This window comes from Camarhynchus parvulus, chromosome 8 (assembly GCF_901933205.1).
Source record: "Camarhynchus parvulus chromosome 8, STF_HiC, whole genome shotgun sequence".
In the NCBI taxonomy this organism is placed as follows: Eukaryota; Metazoa; Chordata; class Aves; order Passeriformes; family Thraupidae; genus Camarhynchus; species Camarhynchus parvulus.
Genome location: NC_044578.1, coordinates 26843601 through 26866785, shown reverse-complemented (window position 1 = coordinate 26866785; position 23185 = coordinate 26843601). Strand labels below are relative to the sequence as shown.

The following is a 23185-nucleotide window of genomic DNA, read 5'->3' as shown; positions in this document are numbered from 1 at the left end:
AGCTGCACAGGGGAGCTGCTTGTCTCGTTTGGAAAACCCAGTTTGAGCTTCCCAAAGCCTCACCTGCTGATGATACTTTTCATCTGGCTGTCCTTCTCCTCCTGCTGCCTGCGCAGCCTGTCCTCACTGTCTTCCAGTCGAGATTTGTAGTCTGTGAGCAGCTTCTGCATCTGCTGCTCCTGCACCAGGAGCCGCCGCTCGTACTCCTCCAGCCGGCGGCTGGACACGCGCAGGCGCTCCTTCAGCTTGGCGATCTCCTGCTCGTACTGGGTGCCAGGGAGGCACCAGGGAATCAGGGGCAAAGGAGAAAAAAGGAGAGATCAGATCCTTATAATGCTCTGCTGCTCTTTAGGGGAGTGTTGGGCTTTTTTTTTTGTGAAAAATAAGCTGATTGAAGTAAAGGAAGTGAGAAGCAAACATAGGGGTGACCATAGAGAAGGAACATCCAGCTGCTCCCACGCTCTGGGGTATCACTCTGCAGCACAATTCCAGCAGTCAGAGGGCTCTGACACGGCTCCTCAGCCCTGACTGGTCACATCCTGCCTTACTCCAGACTCTAGCAGTTCTCAGGCAGATGCTGCTAACATCTGGAAATGGATCTGCTAATTGCAGAAATGGCCTAGGCTGCCCAAACTTAAAGACCCAGACCTATGTAGGACCCAAATAACTCACTCTTCAGGACCTAATCAATCAGGGCAAGTCGGAGCAAACCAGTCACTGCAAACCAGAGCCTTACTTGGCTGAGCTTTTGCTCTTCTTGTCCCTCTGGGCAATCGTTTCTGCAATAGTGCCATGAATCTCAATATATTGCTTTGTTTTGGGTTCATTCCCCTTTCCTAACAATCCTATGTTTCTGCTTCTTTGTCCACTAAATGTTCTCCTCACTCCCTGCCTCTCAAAATACCAGACTTCTTACACAACAACTCCATCCCCACAGCAACAAATGGCTGTGACTGTATTTGGAAAAATAGGATCTACTCCTGAAAAAACACACACTTTCAAAAACAGATCATGCAGATTTCTGTGCAGCTCAGAAACCTTGCAGTACCTGGCTGACAGGCATTTGCCTCAGGAGAAGCCCAAGACAAAATCTGATTGCTGCTACTGATGAAAGCTGAGCTGCAGCCCTGCAGTCCCTGTGCATGTCCTAAGCCATGCTCAGTGGGGTTAACAGTCCTGATTTACTTTATTTACAGAGTGATCACTGTAACTAATCTAACCTGACTGAGAATGTGTGATGCTGTGACAGCAGGGCCTGAAAGTCCCTCTGAAATTACTGTGGGGTGCACAGCATTCAGAATCAAATCTACCTTCTCAGCATGCTTGACTTCATCCAGGCTCTGAGTCGTGTCCTTCTTGGTGTCCTCGTACTGGCCGTTGTTGAACACCCACGCCGCCGTCCTCTCCACCGGGGACAGCGTGGCTGAGTCCACCGGTGACTGCACCTGGGGCAGAGACACCTGGGTGTTGGCATCCACCAGAGAAACTGCACACTAACCAGCTCTGACATCCAGCTCAGCTGGAGGAGAAAGGTACCCATGGATCTGGCAGCCTCAAAGGATCCCCAGAAGATCCCATGCAGGGATACTCCATCCTCCCTTGACTTTAGACCTACAGCACCTACCTGAATCCCTCTAAAACCAATCCACTTTAGAAATTTTTCTTCCTCTCCAAGTGAGTTACTCTCTGAAAAAGTTCTTGTTTCCCAATCCTGTTCACATCCACCTCTTCCCTTTGCCACACTGTCAGCAAGGCTTTCTCACCCTGCCACCTCTTGCACAGAGAGCACACAGTGACAGAGCTCTGCTGACAGCATGCTCAGGTGAGACAGGTTGGTTTCCCTGGAGTGCTGAGAAGCACTAGGAGCAGCTTCCTCGGCCAGGCTGGGACAGACTGCAGTGGAGCCTGGGACTGCACAGCCTGGCAGGACTTGATGTGGCAGGGAGGTGTGACATGATCCCAGGAGTGCCTGCCAGGTCTGGATGGTCCATTGCAGCATAGCTGCCCTGGCAGGGCCAGCTGTGCTGACTGGCAGAAATGTCCAAACTCTTTGGAGGTTCTCTCTCTTCTCTTCAAGGGAATCCAAAAAGGGAGCCAAGAAAAGAGACAAGAAACTCTCTGCCTGGCTGGGGAAAACATGGCTTGCTACAAATTCCAAGCAATTTTCATGGACAAAGACAAGTTTATAAGTGCAGGAATTAGCATAATTACTCCTGAAAGAGCAACATTGTCTTATGTTTTTGAGAAATGCAACAGATCAACTTCTCCCCAACTGCAGCTTCCTTTTGTGCTCAGGCAGCTCTTCAGCTCCCTGCCTGGCTCAGTGGAGCACCCAAGTGCACTGTGCTCCCTGGGTGGAGCTTCTCCAGTCCCAGCCTCAGCCAGGAGCTCTCCATGGGGGAGGAAGAGCTTCTTTAGGAGTCAGGGATCATGTCACCCTCCTGCTGTGTTTCTCCTGCTCAGGAAGACAGGGCTGGTGCTGCATCTGCTCCCACAGCTCAGCTGTCCTGAGCAGCCATGGACACTCCAGCATGGGAAGAAGCCTCAGCAGAAGTGTAAAGGCAAAGAAAAGGCATAGGAATTAGGCAAAAATCCCTGGATTTAGGCAAAGGCTTTCTGCATAGAAGGAAGTTTTCACAACAAGAAAGTTAACAGCCCCTTAGGTGTGGTGTGGCAGCCTGGCAAAGCTCATTAATTCAGATTTTTTTGATGGCATTTGCTGTCAGGCAGCCAGAGCAAGGGAGACCATGGCCCATGCGTGGCTGTGAATGGCTAGAGAAATCAGGAACAGGATGGATGAACACTGTCACCAGTCACTGGAGCTCCAGGGGACTCAGACAGCAGAAAGGTGACTATAAAGTACATTCCCAGCCCTGCACCAGACTGCTGGGCAGCAGCAAACCTGGCCAAACAAGCTTCCAAGTATAGGACAGAATATTTCCAGCAGCCAAATTGTGGAAGCTGTCAAGACCAAGGGGATGGCAAATCACACATGTTAATGGGTTACAATATATTCTCAAATAAAGGGCAAAAAAAAGAATTAGCCTGCTAGGATCATGTATTAATTCCCCTCTTTGCCTCTTCCAGAGGAACACACTGACATTTCTGTTCCCACCTACCTCCTAAATGGAAATGGAAGGCAAAAAGTGACCTCTCCCAGCAAACAAAGGGCCCAGCTCTATATTCAGAAACAAATGGGACTTGTAGAGAACAGAGTCAAATAATTATAACGCCCACAAAACATGCCTAGAAAGAACATGCCCAGAAAGAACATGCCCAACTTCTCTTTTCTCTTTCTCTTTTTTAAACAAGAACAGAATTCCACAAAAAGATTTGCAATTAAAAGAACGCAATGGAATTTGCCTTGAAAAAAATGTTGGCCACTCGATTTGGCACCATTCAAGATGTTGTTCATGGGTGTGGGGAAGGAGAGAACAAATTGATTTCTCTGAATAAAGCAGGAGCAAGTACTCTAATTAATCCAGTGGAAACAGTTAGTACAGAAAGTACAGTGAGAAAACAAGTGGATGCACATCCCCTTCATATTTATCCTTATTACTGGCCTAAAATGTACTACCAGAACCACACAAGGTCTGGTTGCATTCCACAAAAAACCCTTCACCTAGCCATGCCCCTATGCCCCACTGTAAAACACACACTGCAGGGAGACACAAACACACACACACACTTCAAATAACAAACAATTACTTCTTCGGGTATTACTAACTTGGCAAACTAAGCTTTGGCTTGAGATTCAGTGTTTCTGGTCTCATACTTCAATGAACTTGAGGTATCAAAGTAGTTTTGAAGCCCTGATTGCGCCTGGGTTCCCAGGCATCACCCAGGTCTTCCTGTAACATTCAGGAGTTTGCCAAAAAAGCTCCACTGTCAGGGAACACAAAGAAAACCTTGGGCACAGCAGAGGTTGTTCTGTCACCTTCACCTCACAGCCCAAAGCCTTCCCCCTGCAAGAGCTCTGACCTGGAGATCATGTTTTCTACCTTCACTGTGGCATTGAAATACTCACTTCCTCTGTAAAATTAAACTAATGTAGGAAAATATTTCCATACACAGCAAATCACAACAGGATTGTTATTATTTTTTTTAAAGCTAAAGGAATGTTGGCTTTTTGACAGGAAAACCTTGATTTATAGTTGCCTATGAGCAAATGATAATGTGCATTAGGAGTTGGTAGATATAAGCACTCCTTTCCACAAAAAAATTTGCATTATTCATAGATTGGGATGATTAATGAAAAAGCAGCACTTTTCTGAGGAACAGCAAGAGATTGCTTCATCACAGTGAAATATGGATTTCTCCACACTTTAGACAACTGTGCTTATTTGTTATTTTGGCAGCAGTTATTCTGTGATGTTTTATCTTTGTTCATTTCCCTGTTTTGAGGCAGCTCTGCTTTTAAATTAGCACCACAGGGCAAACACAGTCTCACGTGGCGATCTGAACTACCACTACAAAGCTGCTCCTGGTTTTTTTCCCTGGGTATTAGGGAAATTTTCCAGCTCTGTTTCTTTCAGCAGGTTTGCTGCTACCTTAGTAAATGGAAAACAGTTGTTTTTTTTCCTTTAGATTTAGTACAAAAGCATCCCAGTGGCACAGATGAGGTGGCTTGCCAAGCTTGTGAGGGTGACAAGCATGATTATTCCTTACACTTGTTACTGGCCAGTGGTGCAAGTGCTGCTACTCTTGATTCAGCTTAGAGGTCAAGAAAGCTTTGGAGACCAAGGAGCAATGGGCTGAGCACCAAAGCAGAGGCCTGGAGGCAGGACTTCCTTACCTGCTGCGTTTGCTGCCGCTGAATGGCCCGCACCTTGGGCACTGGGCTTTCCCTGGAGGACGAGGACTGGTGCCGGGAGCGGTTCCCGTTCTGCACGGGCTCCGTGCCCAGGGCCCCCGAGGCCCCGGAGACGCTGCCGGTGCTGCGCAGGGAGGGGCTGTGCGTCAGCGTGTGCAGCGTCTTGGCCCTGGTGCCCAGCACGGCCTGCTCCATCTTGCGGATCTGCGCCTGGCTGCTGCTGTTCTGCCGCGGCAGCACCACGGGCACGTGCCTGTCGGGGCGCCGCGCCGAGTCCTCGCTCTGCGAGCTGCGCTTGGCCGACTCCTCCAGGCTGCTGTTGCTGCGCCCGCTGGGCTTGAAGTCCTCGCTGTTGCTGCGGCTCCGGGAGCTGGCCGTGCTCAGGTTCTCTGGGCTGGAGTCCACAGAGGCCTTGGCCGTGGGGGGGCTCGGGTTGTTGAGCTGGTAAACCGGGTTTTGGAACGAGAGGGGCCGGAGGCTGCCCTGTTGGTTCCAGGCCGGGTGCAGCGGCCTCCGGACCTGGGGAGCGCTCTGGGGGGTGCTCTGGGTGTCCCACAGCTGTTTGATGTTGGCCACCTGGGTGACGGAGAGCTGGCTGCCCGCCAGGCGCAAAGGCACGTCGTGCATCATGGAGGCGGTGTCGCTGTGAGCTGCGTGGGGGTCCTGCAGGTCCATGAGGGAGATGCTACGGCCGTTGGGCAAGACACTTACCTTCTCATCCTTCTCTGAGCAAGTCATGCTCTGGGTGGATGCCTGCTGAACCAGCAGTAAGGTCTTGCCCCTAAAATGTCCATCTACATTTTCCTGGGTTGGAGACTTCATCTTGTTTATGTCACTGTGGAGTGGAAAGGAATTTGGTTAATTTTTGAGCAGCCAAGACCCTGAGAGATCTGTCCCAGAGAAGTCTTTCTACCTCACTTAACCTCCCCCCACTGAAAGCTTCAAGGAGCCAGACTTCCTTTTATGAGCTCTTTGTGTGCAAGTCAGAACACACTCTTCCTTAATTACCGCTTATCTTGGAGAATTGTGCTTGATTCAAGGAATCCTTCATCTTTATTTTTTTTTTATGGGTGAAATCTAAACCATTCCCACTAAATCCTCCCCCCCTTAGTCACTTCTGTCTCTAGCAACACTTCAGATGCCATTTAACCCTTTGCCATTATGTAACAAGAGATGGGACAAAAGGAAATCACCTCAAGTTGTGCCAGGGATGGTTTCAATTGGATACCAGGAAACATTTCTTCACCCAAAGGATTGTCAACACTGGCTCAGGCTGCCCAAGCACTGCTGGAGTCACCATCCTTGGAAGGTGTTAGGATGCGGCACACGAGGACATGGTTTAGTTGTAGCCTTGGCAGTGCAGGGCTAACAGTTGGACTTGATACTCTTAGAGGGCTTTTCCAACCTTAATGAATCTATGACTCTGTGTATTATGGAGGTCTTAAAATTCAGCAGGAGCTGTGTGAAGGCTCCTTCAGAGCTGGATGTAAGCTGAGGGGGCATGTGACAACCTGGCCCTCGTACCTGGCAGCCCAGGTACTGCTCTGGGCCTGCAGCAGCTGAGCCCTTTGACAGCTCTGCCATGTCACAGCTCCAGATTAACAGCTGTTACAGCGTGAGAAATGCTGCACAAAACACAGGAGGGACTACTTCTGCTGTCTCACAGGCAATAAGTTTCACCTACAGCTCAGTTTTTCCATTAGCAGCCTGATGGCCAGAAGGAAACACCATGGCTGACCGTGCACTCAGGCTGGCAGTAAATCAGAGAACTGGTTTTTTTATCAGCTCAAATCATTGACTCCCAGAGACTGAGTCCTGGGTAAGTCCAAAGCTCCAGGTGCCCAGTGCCACCTTGTGCACCTCTTACTGGGATGGTCTATTCCCCATGAGAGAGTCCCCATTCCACAGCTCAGATGATGAAGCCCCCAACCCTCAGAACGGTTTGGGCTGGAAGGAGACCTCGAGGATCATCTCATTCCAACTCCTCACAGCTTTAACAACCCCACAGCTGGGACGTACCCATCGCTGGGGTCCTCAGTTATCTTCTGAAGTCCCGAGGAGAGACTTCCAGCGACGTTTGGGCTGGAGCTGTGCTCCGTGAAACGCTTCAGCTGCTGCTGCGTGGGTGTGGGGCTGGTCATGGATTTTGTGATATCCGCAAGAATACGGGGGAGAGGTCCCAGTTTTGCCACGGTTGCCTGTAGGAAGGAATTTTCACCCTAATTGGATACAAGCACCACGACATCCGGCGGGTTTGTGTTTTTTTGGTACCGATGCACAGAGGCGGAGGGATGGAGTGGAAGGAAGGAGGGTGGGTGGTTGTGTGCGGGTGTGCCAGGATCGGAATGCAGTGTTATGGAGCAGCGCAACGACGGCGACCAGATGGATGGAGGAGACGAAACGGGGTGCAGCAGACATTGAGGAAAGAAAAGGAAATAGAAAAGAAATTAGGATTGACCCCCAAAAAATAAAAATCATGCTCAATAAAACAAAACTACCGCCATTCCAATGCAAAACTATCATGCAAAGCACACTGGGTCCCGGGTGGGTGAGGTCAAAGTGAAAACTATGGCATCCGCTCATTGAAGGGCATTCAAAGGCTACAGATTCAGCTGGTGGGGGGGACTTTCCAGGCAAAGGGGATCGTGTGGTAAAGGAAATGCATGCCAACAGATGAGGGGGATCATGAGAGGACCGCAGGGGTTGAGGGTGATGGGGAAAGGGAAGGTTTTTGTTTCATAAGCCTTTCAGTTTTGGTATCCTGCATGGATGCCATCTCCTTCCGCACCGTTATCAACAATTAATTAAGCCATTCTTCCCTACCCAAACTTGAAAAATAACTGCATGAGAGCATCAGTGATCCTCATCCCAATATCACCCCATCAGCATGGGATGAAATGTGTGGCTCCAATTACAGGTTAGCTCAGTGCTGGCCAGGCTGAGGGGTAAAAGCAGCTGGCTTTCAGCAAGGAAGGCTGCTCCTCCAGGCCCTGGCTGCTCACCCCTTTGGGCCACTGCTGGGAGACCAGCTACAGGGCATCTCCAGGCTCCTGGGACTGCAGGAAGAAGGTGAAGGAGCTGCAGATTTATTAAAAAATTAAAATTCTGCTACAAAAATCAATGTTCTTATCAAAGATACCCTTGTCTTCCCCATAAGCAGGTATTCAGCCAGTTTGGCTCCAGAGAAAGGTCTCTTTACAGACACTTTCATACAGCACTGTGGCTATTAAAATCTCCAAGGTAGCTCCTCTCCTCATTTCCCAGTCATTCCCTACAGTAAAGCCATAATGCATGTAACTTTACCCCTTAATTCTCTTTTTAGGAAACCACTGTACCAGCTCCCAAGGGCCTGCTAGGATAGATCCATACATCCAACCTACAGAAAGGGCCATGCAGATTCATACATTTGGAATCTACACTGTCTACATGGATAAGGTAAATTGAAAAACAACATCATAACTTATTATCAAACTAAGATTAATATACAGACAGACTTTTTGAGTCAAGGGCATTTCAATTTACTCTGATATGACAAACTCAGATTTTTGTTTTTTCTTTTAAGTAATGTACAGTGAAAAAAATAGATACACAACCAGTAACTACTTTGGCAAACCCTAATGCAATAAAAATTGAGTGCATCACTATTCACCTTACTTCTCCAGTTTCAAAAGAAAGAATAATATACCTGGAACATGGACAAAATAATGCACCTCTAAAAATTGAAGTATGGAACAGTTCCAAGCACTTAAAAAAATAAAAATACTCAGTTCAGCTTTTCTGGGCCTTATCAACTACATTTGCTACCAAGATTTTAATGATTTTGGTTCCTGCAAACCCACATAGCTAAGGAAGATCAAAGTTCTGCCTTTCCTGCTTCTACAGCTAAAAGGAAGGAGTGCTCATTGCTGGTGGTGTCTGCTGGGATCAGAAGAACAGAACCTGGACACTGCACACGAGCCCAGCACAGGGCACAGCAGAAAGCATCTTGCTCTGCTGCAGGATGGCACTCGGAGCGGATCCAGCCTCTGACATGGCATTCCTTCTGTGCCAAAATGAAAGGCTACGGAAATGAGAGCATCTCAGCAGGCTTTGGATCAGGCTCTTGATGAGAACAGCTCCACAGGGCCAACTTGTTCCTCCATCAGAACCAGGGGAGGGCCTGCTGTGCAGCAAAGCACCTCCCTCAGCACCACAAGGCACAGCAACCTTTTCCTGTCCAAATGCCTCACTTATGAGACAGGACCGGCTGCCCAGGGATTCCAAGCAATGCCCTCAGCACCTGACCTTCCTAAAGGCTCTGCAAAGTGTCTGCAGTGCTGCTGAAGCCCAACCACCTCACACACCCTGCTGCAGGCCCTGATCCGAAATCACAGAAGGAGCAGCTGTGAAACAGCACCATCACACATTCCCTTCCAAAGCTCCTGCCTTCCCCTGGTACTCCCCAGTGTTTGCTGTTGCCATGGAGCCATCCCTGTATTCTCCTTCCAGGGCCTCCAAACAGCTTTACCTTATCAAGCTGGGACACAACCTCCCAGAGGAGGGAATGCAGCACCGAGAGCTCCTTGCCCAGGTCGATGTAGCCGTCGTATCCAGGCATGTTGGAGATGGTATCTGGGTTAGAGAGCTCCCTCAGAAAACGCTGCATTCCTCCCCACTCATGTTCCAAAAATTCATTCATGAAGGCCATGTACTCTTCCTTAATACCAAACCTGCAGGAAAGGGAGGTGGGGAGAAACCCAGTCAATAACCTCCACACAATATACAGAGTACAAGTGCTTACAGACAATTACTTAAACACTTTACTTTAGACCTGCCTTCCTGAAGATTTGGAGTATCTTCAAAAAAAAAAAAATTCAAAATCTGAAGATTTTGAAGTCTTGAAGGGAAAAAACCACATGGACAGGACAATTTAAGAGATTCACTGCTTTGTTGTACTTGCTTAAATACTACTACCTCACTGTTTATATTACAAATCACACCTCTCCCTGCTCCCTCCCACAGATACTCTTTCTCTCCTCCCATGCAGGAGACAAGCTATGCCCTTTGTATCATTCAGCTGAGAATTCTGGAGGGAGAAAACATGAAAATCATGATCTTTGAAACAGCAAGGATCTTCTTTCCCTTTGAAACAGCATAGACAACAGGGTAGTGCATGACTCCTCTTGGTTTTATGCTGTGTCCCCTCCACAGATTCCAACACACTCCAGGTCTGCACATAGGGAGAATTTATCTGAGGTATCTCAAGTGTCCATATCCAAGTGAGAAGATTCCCCCTTTGCTAAATCTGGCTTCAGTGTGCCACAGAACCAGCTGCCTGTGAGCACAACCAGGGATGGGGCACGGTGCAGGTTTCTGTTTCCCTGGCAGCACCTACTTGGCAAAGTTGGCGAGGTTCTGGATGACCTTGGCGATGAGGGTGAGCGTGCGGGAGGTCTGGTCATCAGGGTACTCCTGCATCAGGTTGAAGAGGCTGGGGGACATGATGGCAGGGCACAGGAAGCGCAGGAACAGCGAGGCACTGATCAGGCGCTCACTGATGTCCTGCTTGCCCCTGTTCAGGCACTGCTGCTTCCAGGATGCAAACACCTCCTTCAGCTCACGAGGGAACACGCTGAAAAGCAAAAGGAAAAAAAAAGAGGGAAATAAAATTGCACCAGCAACAAGATGCAAAAAGCTGAACTGGTGATCAGTCACCCAAAATACTCATCTGTGAGAAAACATATTTTTTTACCTCCCCTTTTTTTCTCTTTCTCTCTAGGCCAGGTAATATCATTAAGCCTCTATTCATAGATCCCCATTTAATCTGATGGCACTTAAATAGTCTTTAAAGCACCCCTTGTTCATCTGTGTTAAGTGAAGCCATTTCCAGACAGGCTGATTTGCAAGCTAGAACTACTTATCCATTGCTACCCTGGAGCAAACAGGGTATTAGAATACTGAAAACAAACGAGCCAAACTGAGCTCATCTCCATATCTGACAGTTTTACCTTGCTTGTTAAGCTCTCAATATTATGCCTTTGCTTCATGCCAAAGCAGAAAGGCCCCTCTTCTTCCACTGCTACTCAGAAACAGAGATTAATAGAACTCTCCCTGCCAGTGCTTCCTCCCTGTGATTTCCTGTTCAATTCCACACATCTGAAGGGTCTAAAAGTCTTCTGTATACATCAAAACTTGCAGCTTTTTATGCCAAGTCCAAGCTAAGCTATTGTTTTCTGACTTTATTCCCTCCTTATCCAGTCACTCTCAGCGTGTGCTCCCTTGGCAGGGCATTTGGGGAGGTGTGGTTTGTGGGTTGGGACCCCTCAGTCTGGGCACAGGCTCCACCTGCAATCTGGAGTCACAGGCAGGAAGGCAGTGAGGAGAGGGCACTGGGAGGATGGAAGGGGCTGTGCTCCTTCCCTGTCCCACTGCTGCTCCCTCACCCTCAGAGGAGAAACAGGCACCCTGAGCAAACAGGGACAAAGGGAGGGAAGGAAGGGGCCTTACCAGTAAGAATTGATAATCTTGCAGAAGACCAGCTCACAACACATTTTCAAGTTGCACTGATGATCTGCTAATTCACTCTGTGAGCACCTGCTGGGATCTGCTTCACAGTTTTCATCTGACTCATACACAGCCTTGATAAACTCCCCTGGAAGAAGGGAAGAGAAGGAACCAGGGTAGTTACAAGAAAAGCCTACTTGACAAACCTTTAAATCCTGCTTATGTCTTTCCCTGGCAACTGCCTGTCCTGCTCTGGGTGTCTGCAGCTCAGCCTCCAGACACCAGCTGTTGGGGACACTTCTCCCAGCCCCTTCCCAACACAGCACAGCCTGGGCTCTGATGCTTCAGCCTCCTGTGCTCTTGTGTCCCCAAGTACAGGTGCAAAAACAGGATGGCTCTGCTTAGCAATCCTGCAGGCACTTCCCTTATGGCCTAGAGAGGAGGATTTGACTTGGTAATCAAACAGTGTTATCGACTATGAAATTATCCACAGTCCTAGGAATGAAGCTGTGTGCTATTTGTCTTCATAATTTCCCCAGAAAATGCTCTGGCAATGATATTTATTTATATTATTGCTAAATCTGCCCTTTTTTTAATTTTAAAAAGTGTCACCTTGCTCTTGAATAAGAGTAATACCCAAGCCTTACCTAGATGCTGCTAATTTTGTCAACCTCTTATATCAACACCTTACAGTGTTTTTATGGCCTGCATCTTTCAAGCTCCTTGGCATTTCTGTCACCCTTCCCTTTCAGCATCACAACAGAAACTGCTCACATGCAAACCACATGAAGCTGCCTTTGTCTGACTGACTGGAATGAGCTACTCAGTGGTTTCCCTCCTCTATATGCAGGCATTCCAAGTGATTTTTAAGCTGTTGGGTGTTCACTAGGAAAAACCCTTTTATTCACTGGTTTAATGATTCAATGTCTTTCAAGTTCATCTCCTCAGATGATCCCACTGGCTCTGAGCTAACACAAGGCTTATATGTGGAAAAGGGGCTTCTTTTTAGCCTTTGCTTTCCTAAAATCCCTTAACACCTCTCAGCCCCTTCCCAAATCTCAGCTTGGTGTTGTTGCAAGCAAAGCAGGCACCATATTTTCTTAGTTTTTGTTTACTTGCAAAACTGCTGGCATCACTTTTGTTGAGTCAATTCTGTTTTAACTCTTGTTTACTGGATAGAATTTTTTTATCCTTAAACATATTTGAAGCTTACTCTTTGTGGTCCACAAGATTCAAATATAAGATTCCCTTCCAGACATGTTACATTGCTAACAGCAACCACAGTGTCATTAATCCTTTCAAAGAACAGGGCAGCTGAGTAAAATGACATTAAAAACCTGACAAAGAATTAGATGGGGATATTGTCATGAGCAAAGTTACCCTGAGCTGCAGACAAGCTGGACAGCCTTGGGGGCATTTTCCATCTCTCCTGCCTGTGATTTACCATCTTATCACTCAGTGCTAAATGATGTATTAGAAGTCATTAATGTTAGGATATTTTATGCAATTACTGCACATTAAGGAGCTTGCAGTCAGCTGTAATGGAGTGGTCCCACAGCTGATGTTCAGCCTGCTGGGAAGCACAGCACAAAGCACCAGGCTGCTCGTTTCTCTGTACCAGGTGAGAGCCTGCAACTGTGACTTACACTCAGTGGTCCCACTCAGGAGAATAAGACTACCAGAAGAGACTCATTACACTCCAGAAATGGCCAAACTGGATGTAATCCCAGAGCTGACTGCAGTGACCCTTGGAGCACTAATTTAGCCAGCTATTTCCTTGATGCCTTGCCAGAGTCTGGGATTGCTGAGGACAAGCGAGACTGCTGGGAAAGCAAGTAGCTTGGCTTTTTTTTCCCTTTTTGTGAAAGGATGTGGTGTGGGACTTGGCTTTGGCCTGATCTTGTTTCTCTTGTATCAATTTCCAAAGCTTTCTTCATCCCAGAAACAACGGGAGGTGGGTGGCTCATTGTGCAACTGTGGAGAAGGAAGATTTGTGTGGAGCTGCTGAAACCCGACTGTGGTGAGGCTGTGTGAGGCAGCCAGCCTGGGTTTGGTGCCCCTTGCTGCTGACTTTGTGTGGCCAGGAATTCCCCAGGCACTGGGTTATGACTAGAGCAGAGCCTTTTGGTGGAGGGGGGACAATAACAAAATTATCAGAGTCCACCCTGGCATGTAACAGTGGGCATGAAGACCCTGTGGGGAGGATGGAGTAGGAGATCCCAGGATGGCCAGAGAATTTTAATGAGTCAGTGAATAAAGAACACAGAATAAACACAGGCAAGAGGCTTCCCAGACAGAATGCATCTTGATCTCCTGTCCTGGGATGCTCAGCAGCCTTGCAGCCTCACTCCCTGGCCTTGTCTCTCCAAGGACTCTGGGTCAAAACCCCTTTTCCAAGCCTGTTTGTATATCAGATGGAACAAGCACCATTGCTTACAAAGAAATTGCAGTGTTACACCTGTTTAGCATGCTAGAGACACAAAAGGAAGTTACCCAGAAAAACAGAACATGGTAATACAAATTCGAAGAGGGACTCAGCTACATCAAATCTTGCCTTTCATGGGTGCTACTCCTGCAGGCACCAAAGAGCACCCTTCTCCACGTGGAGGAAGGGCATGGAGAGCAGGACAGTGTGCTATCTGGGTACGAGACACTCAGGCTGAAGCTGTTCCTTCCCATCCCACATTCCCAGCTGCAGGCACAGCTCAGGGTCAGCCCTTGCTGTGCAAACAGGGGGTTTCTTACCCAGTGCATCCTGGAGGTATTTCTGTCCTACCAGCTTGAGGTATTCCTCAATAGCTTTGGTAGCAAGTGTGTTCTCCCTGAAGATCAAGACATCATGTTCTGCACAACGATCTACCTCAGCCATCACCAAGTCTGTCAAGAAGTCCTGAGGGAAAAAGGTCAAATGGCAAAGGTGATTTGAACCAGCCCAGTTGTGCCAGGCTAACTGCAGAAGCCAAGAAGGAAGGATATTTCAGGAAAATAAATAATTTCTCAGCCTGAGACAAGGGGTGCAGCTGCTACATGAAGTACAGTCCATGGAAATAGCCAGGTCTCCTTTTGGGTTTATTATATTTGTAGAATGATATAGATCACAAATTATAAAGGGTGAAGCAAAAGTGTCTAAAAAAAACCTTTACAGCCAAGCTTGTGTTTCAGTTTAGCTCCAGAACAGAACCTCTCAGCAGCTTGTTTATCAGAGGCTTTGACTGCTGACAGAAACTGTGCTATTATATTTATCCTTATCTTTTTAAGCAATATTCCATAGAAACATGGATTTAAAAATCCAAATTGGAAGTGACACACAAGTTATTACAGCTTGATGATATTTGAATAAGAGGAATGGCTTAACAAATTAAATTCACAAACCAAGACTGCTTTAGGATTTGGAAAAAAAGAAGTTAACATTCAACTTGCTGGTTATCTACATGGCTTAACTTGAACTGTATTAGATTGTCCAGGCAGGAACTGTCAGCAAGCCTTGATACAGAGAATAATCTCTTGATATAGGGTCTAATTTTACAGTAATACTTATTCCCTGAAGTGGTAACTTTATGTGAGTAAACAACATTTAGTACTCTTGGATTTCAGTCCATTATTGCTGTTTCTTTTCAACAAAATCCACAAGAATTCTTTTCACCTGGCACAAACTGGGAACATCCAGCTGCATCCCCATCAGCAGAAGTATGAGCTGGAAATACCCTCTAAGGAGCTTTATGGCAACCTCAGCCACCTGTGCCTCCCATAAATAGAGGTTCAAAACTTCACACACCAGGAATGCAAAGTTATAACACCAATTTATCAACTTGTTGCAGCAGGCACTGCAGCAGTCCAGAGCCTGTTTTCCAGCAGGGTTTCAACATAATCTTAGCTACCAGCTTCTCTCATCAGATCACTTAAGGAACATGTTCCTGTCACACACATTGTCACAGAGCACTGGTTTTCAAGGGGCAAGCAGAAAGGGACCTTTTCTGGAATGGTTAGGGTGAGGCTGTCCCTTGGGTGTTGTTTACAGCCATCCTTCCACACCTCTATCCCTCTGATTTGTGCTTTGCTTGCTCTAGCTGGATTCACTGGCAGAAGGTGCCTCCAGTGTGGCACTACTCACACAGCAGCAGCAGCCAGAGACATCAATGCAGGCTAATGCTTCCAGAACTTCCCATGACCTGCAGGGCACTCTCCCACAACCCATCTGAAGGAACCAGTGTGCACCCAGAAGTCCTAAGAGCATCCTTGGGGCAGGTGGGATCACCATTAAGCCAGTACAGATCCCCCAAATGGCTGCTCAAACACTGACCAGATCGATGCAGCATTGATCCGCTCACTCAGCGCTGACTCAGCGCCGGCACCCACTGCTCATTGTAGCACAGGCTTATTTATAGAAGCACTTCTCCAGTTTACCAACCTCCTGTTCACTCCTCTCTTAACCTACATCCTGATTTTAGAAATGCAAGGGGACACTCAAAGGTAGGTGCTGATTTTCAGAATAACATGAAGTTACAGAGTCGTCCCGCTTACACTTTGTACACAACATCTATTGTAAATCAAAGGCGACTCTGGTGAAGGGGAGAGAATGATGAGGAGGACTCCATGGATATCAGAAGGCTAATTAATTACTTTATTATACTATACTATATACATTTAATCTAAACTGAATCTGCCAAGCACTCACTCTGCATACAACTGCACACACACTGCACAGAATCTCATGACTGTCACCTGACAGTCCTGACACACACACACACTTGGCCCTGATAGGCCAAGGAAACAAAACATCCTCACTTTGGATAAACAATCTCAACATTGCATTCTACTTTAGCACAACAGGCACAGCAAGTGATAAGAATTGTGTTTTCCCTTCCTCTGAGGTTCAGAGAATGTGAATCTTAGAGATCCTTGGGAAGAATTGTGCCTTGCTTTTCGCTGTGAAGAGAAATGTGGTAACAAACATCTGCTGCTGCTGCTCACTGTCATGGGCCCCCCAGTTTCCACCAGGAATCCCTTATCAGTATCCAGAGTCACTCCAGCAGGAGCCACCTGTGCTTACCTTGGCTCTCCCAGTGCTCTGAAGAATGTGCACCAAGGCAGAAGCCATCTCTTCCTTGTTCTTGACGCTGATCACGGGTTCCAGCACAGAGCACAGCAGGGCGTAATTGCTAGTAACATACTCCCCAAATTCTTTGTACTGCTCCATGGGCAAGATGGTGATGGTCTGGTAGCGGGATTTGATGCGGATGGAGGGCCCCCCTGCCTTGCCTTTGTTGGCTGTGGGGGTGCTCACTGGGTACCATTTCTCCACAAACTGGCGGCCGGTCACGCTGGCCGTGGGGATGTTGACCAACCCTATGTAATTGTTCTTGTCCTTTTTCTTCTTCTTCTCCACGTCCTTGTAGATGTGAACCGTGATGCTCTGAATGTGTGGGAGGCTGTAGAACTCAAAGTGCTCCCCCCAGAAAATGTTATCTGCTTTTGCTTTGCTGGTGGTGCGGGCAAAGAGGGTGTCATCAAGGCACAGCTCACAGAAGTATTTCTTCTTCGGGGTCAGGTCCTTGGCCTCTATGATCCAGAGGCGAAGCACGTTTTCAGCTCGGCGGCAATTGTCCTGTGCAGGAGAAAGAGATCAGTTCTGACTCAAAACCCCTAAAAGTTGAATATTTCATCTTCTGAAGCAGCAGCAAAGGCGCTGCCTTTTCTGTCTGAGGCAAGGACAGAGTCAGAATTCAGAATCAGACAGGCTGATCCAGAGAGAATTGGAATCTCTAGAAAAATGGACATTTTCTAAAACAGAGGCAAAGGGCTGTCTTTTCTATGTCAAGAGTGTTGGAATATTTCTCTTCTTCAAAAGCTGTATTTGAAATGCTTTAGAAAACAAACACTCTGCACCAGAGCCTGTCCAAAGCTGCCAGACTGGTGAGGAATCCCAGAGCACTGTTAGCCTGGCCCTGGGAGGTAGGATTGCAGCTATGGAGTGACTTATCAGACATTTCCAGCTGATCTATAACTTGATTCCCCATCTCACTCCAGCTCCAATTGGTTTAATGTTGGATTTTTTGGGTTCCTAGATTAAAACATGACCCTTATGAAGGTGTGTCCCATCTTTGCCAGGTGCATGGTCTCAGGAATCCAGCCTGCATCCCAGGCTGGCACTGGGCAGGGATCAGGAAGCAGGCTGGTGTATGTTTACTCATTAAAGGTCTGCCCTGCTGCACTCCTGGAACAGCACAGGGCAGCTTTAGACACATGGATGAGCGGACAGCTCCCCAGACTAAATTAATTGAGGATGCATCTGTGGGAAGCCCTGGTACACTGGACTAAAATCCAATCATCCCACCTCCATTCCCCCACTAATCTCATTTTTGCAGTTCCTATTACCTTCATCGGCTGCGATAGTCTGCGTATGTTTTCCATCCACCAGTCCCTCTCTGCTGCAGAGGAACAACTGAAGCATTTACTGCCCTTGGAGTAGGTTACCTGGAATGAATAAATGACAGACTGAGCTCAGGCAAGCCTAGGAGACATGGAAGAGGCTGCAAAAAGCAAGGAGGAAGATAAACAATGCTTGAGTAACAAAGTAAATATGAAAAAGGGAGGTAAAAATACAGTGGCCTAGGAGGCAGAGAGGATAAAAGGCCCACAAAACGCAGAGAGCAAAAGTTTGAGGTTCTATAAAACTAGAGAAACTAAAGAATTTATATAAAATTAAGAGCACCAGAGGCTCCTCTTAAAGACTTTTAAACAAAGCTTTAATCAGCCAGTTAATCTTTCTTTTTTTAAAGAGTTGTTAATTGATCTGTGGCTATTAAAGCTTGCTGATTTCCCTGTGAAGGCCCAGGGGCACAGGATCTGGTTACTAACAGTGTAAAGACAGAACTGACAATGCATTAGCATAAGGCAAAAACCACTGGCCATAATGACTTGAGTAAATACAAAATATTTCCAGGGGTCCATATAGGCAGCAGCAGCCTAAACAAACGGAGGGAGCTGAGCTCTGCTCCAGCCTGACAGCTCTGCTTTCCCACACCAGGGAACCGCCTCGGTTCCTTCCCCTCTTACGTGGCCTGACAAGCCTCATTTACTCCTTCCATTCATTTGTGCTCACAATTACAAAGCAGTTTGAGGCAACAGCCTCAGAGCTAAGCTGTTGCCAGTGTTTTCCACCCAACTCCCCAAGCCCAAGCAAGCTGCAAAGTGCTTCCAGCCAGAAGAATGAGGCTGAAGCAAACAGGAACAGTTCCTGGATGCATCATGAGGGACCAGAGCCTCATATGCTGGTTTACTGCCAGAATTTTCCAGGTTGTAAACAGATCTTTGTTCCAGAAGTTCCGACACATCTGACTAACCCTGCTGAAGACAGAGTGACCTGCCCCTGCCACGACAGGTGACGTGGCCTCAGCTGCATGCAAACACACAGGGCTGCACTGCTGGAGCTGTGATGGCAGGACTGAGCTCATACAGAGTCTCTGCCTGTGTCTGGAGCAGAGCTCAGAGCCACAGCCTGCAGCCTCTGCTGAAACAGCAAAGGGAGCTTTGGATCCTGCTTCACAGAGCCATGGACACGTCCACAGCCACTGAGGCTTCTCTGGCAACTTGAAAGCACTGAGCTAATGGAATAGGGCTCTGACTGGAAAACTCATTTCTGGGATACAGTCAATTTTCTAAATTCAATTTTAGGTGAATTTGGAAGGGTGAACACACAGCTAATGTACATACTATTGCATATCCATTGTGCTGTATGTATCAACCATACATTTGCATGCACACTACAAATGCTTATCAAACTGAAGAGATTTTTCAATTAGAAAAAGATTTCTCTCTGTTCAGTGACTGATGCCATTAGCCTCAAGGACTTCAAAAGTCACATGGTGGCTCAACAAGCCCCCACCCAAACCTCAGCCAGGCAGTGGCTGCTCTGTTTTTCAGTCCCCAGTCCTGGAGCAGCATTCCCCAAGGGTTCAGGGGGATGGCAGCTGCCTGGGTTGGAGCCTGTCCCTACCTCAAAGCAGAAGTCTCGTCCAAGGATACTGTTGTGAAGTGGTTTGACAAAGACTGCTTCTTCTGCTGCGAAGTCCAGAGTCTCTATGGTGCTGGCTTGGTTCAGTAAGGACTCATGGGAACGGGACTCCTTCAGCTTGGGCAGCTCACGTGGTCTGGAGGACAAGGAGGAAAGGAAATGTCTTAGTTTTTCTCACAATTACCAAAAAGAGCTGGCAAGATGCCAGACAAAGCTGCAGCTTGACTTGGTGCTTATTCAGAGCAACTTCCACAATTAGTCTGCAAACCTTATGAAAATAACATTAGGCCAGCAACCCCAGACTCCCAAGGCAATATCCAGCCTAGGAAGTCCATTCCCACTGACCTAGAAATTATAGCTGCCAAGTTGTCAGTGAAAGAACAGCAGCAAAAAATTCAGAACTTAACTGCTGAAATTTTTAAAAAGCCCATATAGGTAGCTTTGGATGTAATACTGAAAATACTTGTTACTAGCTAGATTAGTAGACAGATGTTGTGTATTAGCAGCAAAAAGCACATGGATCCCTAAATCTGTAACCAATGCAGAATGAGGATTATTCATTAGAGCAGATGACCCTTCACAATATACTTGATTTTTCACATTCAAAGCCTTTATACTAAATATACAAATACACAAATTCCATCCCACTTCACGATTGCTCAAATCAGTCATTTTGCATTTTCCTTTTCAGCTGCTTCTTCCAGCTTGAATTTCCAATTTTTTGGATACTTTCTTTCTCTTTTAACTTTTCACTAACACATACTTCTTCTCCTTTCCAGCTGATTGTCCTGTAAATCCCTGAGCTCCACCAGAGCTCAAATCTCCCACATTCATAGCATCTTTTTATCAAGGCAGTTTTCTCTTTGTCGTCACCACTTCTTGAACACTTCTCAAACACGTTTCCCTCTCTCCACTATCCACAGCTTTTGGCAATCAACAGTGACATTATCAAATGTGTTTTAACCCTTTCTGTACTCTCTCAATATGATTTAATGCAACATTTGTGCACAGTGGGGAGCTCTGCTGTCAAACAGCACTGCAAAACGTGCCCAGTTTAGAGGTGATGTGGCTTCTCCTTCTGCCTCCAACCTGCCCTAGAGGCTTCTGCAAGAGTCACGTAACACCTGAGGCACAGCTTGCATCTCAAGGTAAACATCACATGCAGACACAACTTATTTCTCCTGTGGCAGGAATTCTGTCAAGTCCTGCACTGCTGACCAGCAAGGAGGAAGAGCACAGAGTCCCAGCTTAGCAGAGAAGGAGCTGCTGGCCTGGCAGGTCTAGCTTTTGTTAAGATATTGAAGTCCCTGTGCTCAGTGATCCCTGAAGGTGAGTCCATAAATGTGGCTGCCCATCCAGCAAGTGTGACTGGGCACAAGGAACAAATATGGAATTACAGAGGCATCAGCTCTCTACACATCACTCACAGAAACACAGTGCTCCTGTGTTCGTCCTCACAGTATTTCCTCTTTGATTCAGTCCCCAGTATCAAATGGAAATTGTTAAAAAATGTTATTTATAGAGGAAAGAAAAGCACAGGTACCTCTAACAGCTTCTCTAATTTTGAAAAGTAATTAGTTTCTGTACACTTTCCTCACATATACAAAAAAAATTAAAAAGTTCCTCACATTCTTTATCCTTAGCAAAATCAAACTCCTCCTACCTGTGAGCAATTCTATAGGGGAACTCAGAGGCAAAAACCCCCAAACATTTGGAAAAGGCATCTGAACGAAGGCTGCTTAACAAAACCTTGGGTACCACAAAGGATCCAGGCAGTGCAACAAGCAGAGCTCACCCAGCTGCTCTTTTGTATGGAATGAAACACTGAAGGTATTGGAGCAGATTCGCACACGATAAGATTTATTAAACAGCGAGGGAGAACTTTGTTCCCATTTAATATACTGAATGACCTAAGTGCAGGCAGCAAAACCCTTTGATGGGAGGAATATTCCAAAGACAGATTTCAAATGCAAAGCAGCAGCCCTGGTAGGAGCCTTGGCTGTGCTGTGCTTTGTTCTAACAGGTTCCAGCAGCAGCTGAACCAAGGCAAACCCAAACCTCAGCCATGTATAATTGAGCACTTGCTGCAGTTAAGGTAGGGCAAGTCTAAAATAAACACACCACAATACACCACTCTAATGTCATCTCTGCAAAATCCTCTCTAATTTCTCCTCTCAAGAAAGCACTGCTGAGGTCACTTGGCTTCTGTCCCTGCCTCAAACTGAGCAATTCCTGTCCCTACAAAGTACTGGGAGCCTGCAGCCAGTGCCCGCTCAGTGGAGGAAAGCATGGAGTGAGCACAAAGAGGGGGAAGAGGAGGGAAAGAGAAATAATTACCAAAGAAAGGAGGAAAAAAGAAAAAAAATATATGTAGCAATTTCCAGTTAAGCAGAGGCTGCACCTGGAGCAAGACAAGGCAAGCAGACCTACACAAAACAACTGTAGAGCCACTTAGCAGAGCATCTCCAGATCATAGCGGTGCCTCATGCCACAGCCCTTCCCTCCAAACCTCCTGCTCCCTGCTACACCTCACACAACAAATCCTGCCCAGAGAGGAAGAAAGGCACAAACAAATCCAACAGGAGCTCTTCCTCAAGCCTCAGGTTACAGATTTCAGAGGAACACCGTGCCAGGCAGATAGGCTGGGGCCAGGAGAGCAGCCGCAGCTACGGTGAGGAAAGCTCCCTCCTCGGTGAGGAAAGCTCCCTCCTCGGTGAGGAAAGCTCCCTCCTTGTCAGCTCTGCTCCCTCCCCACAGTACCAGGAGAGGCTCCTGCCTGCTCCTGGGTTGCCAAGGCACAGCATCCCCTAAGGAGATTAGGGGGCTGGCAGCCAGCAGAGGCAGCTCTGCAGGCGTGGCTAAGGTGACCTTCCCAGACAGAGAAGTTCCTCCTTGTCCTTTCCTACAGCTTTGATGAGATCCAGACATTAAAGGCAATGTAAGAGAGCAAGGAATCTTCCAGGAAAGCCTCCAAACAGCCTCTGGGAACAGGGCAGGGGCAAGGCAGGTACACATAGCAGATGTACTCCAAGCCTGCACATCCCATCTTGCAAGTCACACCTTTCAGGAGCATCTCTGCTGCTCCACTGCTCTTCTGACTGGTGGGCTGTGAGCATTTGTGTTTGCTGCAGAGCAGCTGGAGCACTGGTAGTTTTGTTGACTCAGGGTCCTGTGGCAGACAAATGTCAGTCTGTTCCAGCAATCTTTTGAAGTTACCATATTTAAAACAGCTCAATGAACTGATGCAGTGGCTTAGAACTGGCACTTTATCTTCCACAAACATCAGAGCATCCTAAAGCTGTTGGTTAGATGCAACCACATGCATTTACAAACACAAGTGCATGCATTTGTGAGCACCACAGTATAGATTTCATCTATTGATAGATCTGCAAAGCAAATCTTTGACTTATGCCTATATCAGCAGCATCCCAATCAATACAGACAATAATTATACAGAAATAATACTTCTCTGCTGCTTTAAAGCCTCATCTGATCTGCTGAATCTGTAAAAAGGAAAGAAAATTGCTTGCTGGCTTCCTTTTGCCATAAATGCCACTAATTCATGTCCCAGTGTCCAGCAAAGGGGCTGGATTAACGGGGTCCTTCCTGTATTAGGTAGGAAGCTACTGGGAAAATGAGCATTGCTCAGACTCTGTCAGCAGAGAGGTAATCCCAGGGAAGCAGATTACTGTAAACAGGAAGATCACACATGCAAAAAGTGGGGGAAGGGTTGTTTGTACAAATCTGTTTCTGTTAAACAGCTCCATTAACAACACAAATCCTGTTTTAAATTACAACTAACCTCCCATGATCAACTTTTTATCCTGTTGCCTTTTCTATCTATGTCTGTAAACAACAGAGATTGCAAAGGAACT

The 23185-nt window shown here is 47.0% G+C and overlaps 1 protein-coding gene across 9 annotated transcripts in view; it reads right to left on the bottom strand.

Annotated features, from left to right (window-relative positions):
• Nucleotides 1-23185, bottom strand: part of LOC115906577 (ras GTPase-activating protein nGAP-like) — a 164953-nt gene that overhangs the window by 9124 nt on the left and 132644 nt on the right. For 7 of the 9 annotated variants that reach the window (XM_030953854.1, XM_030953855.1, XM_030953856.1 and 4 more), the window contains 11 exons: nucleotides 19293-19446; nucleotides 17672-17770; nucleotides 16347-16901; nucleotides 14042-14186; nucleotides 11300-11444; nucleotides 10188-10424; nucleotides 9321-9522; nucleotides 6833-7032; nucleotides 4796-5648; nucleotides 1311-1445; nucleotides 64-266 (listed from right to left, as the gene is read on the bottom strand). In XM_030953854.1, coding sequence (XP_030809714.1) covers nucleotides 64-266; nucleotides 1311-1445; nucleotides 4796-5648; nucleotides 6833-7032; nucleotides 9321-9522; nucleotides 10188-10424; nucleotides 11300-11444; nucleotides 14042-14186; nucleotides 16347-16901; nucleotides 17672-17770; nucleotides 19293-19446 — 2928 coding nt within the window. The remainder of the gene's footprint in view (nucleotides 1-63; nucleotides 267-1310; nucleotides 1446-4795; nucleotides 5649-6832; nucleotides 7033-9320; nucleotides 9523-10187; nucleotides 10425-11299; nucleotides 11445-14041; nucleotides 14187-16346; nucleotides 16902-17671; nucleotides 17771-19292; nucleotides 19447-23185) is intronic. The other 2 variants (XM_030953857.1, XM_030953860.1) reach the window with 1 other exon arrangement.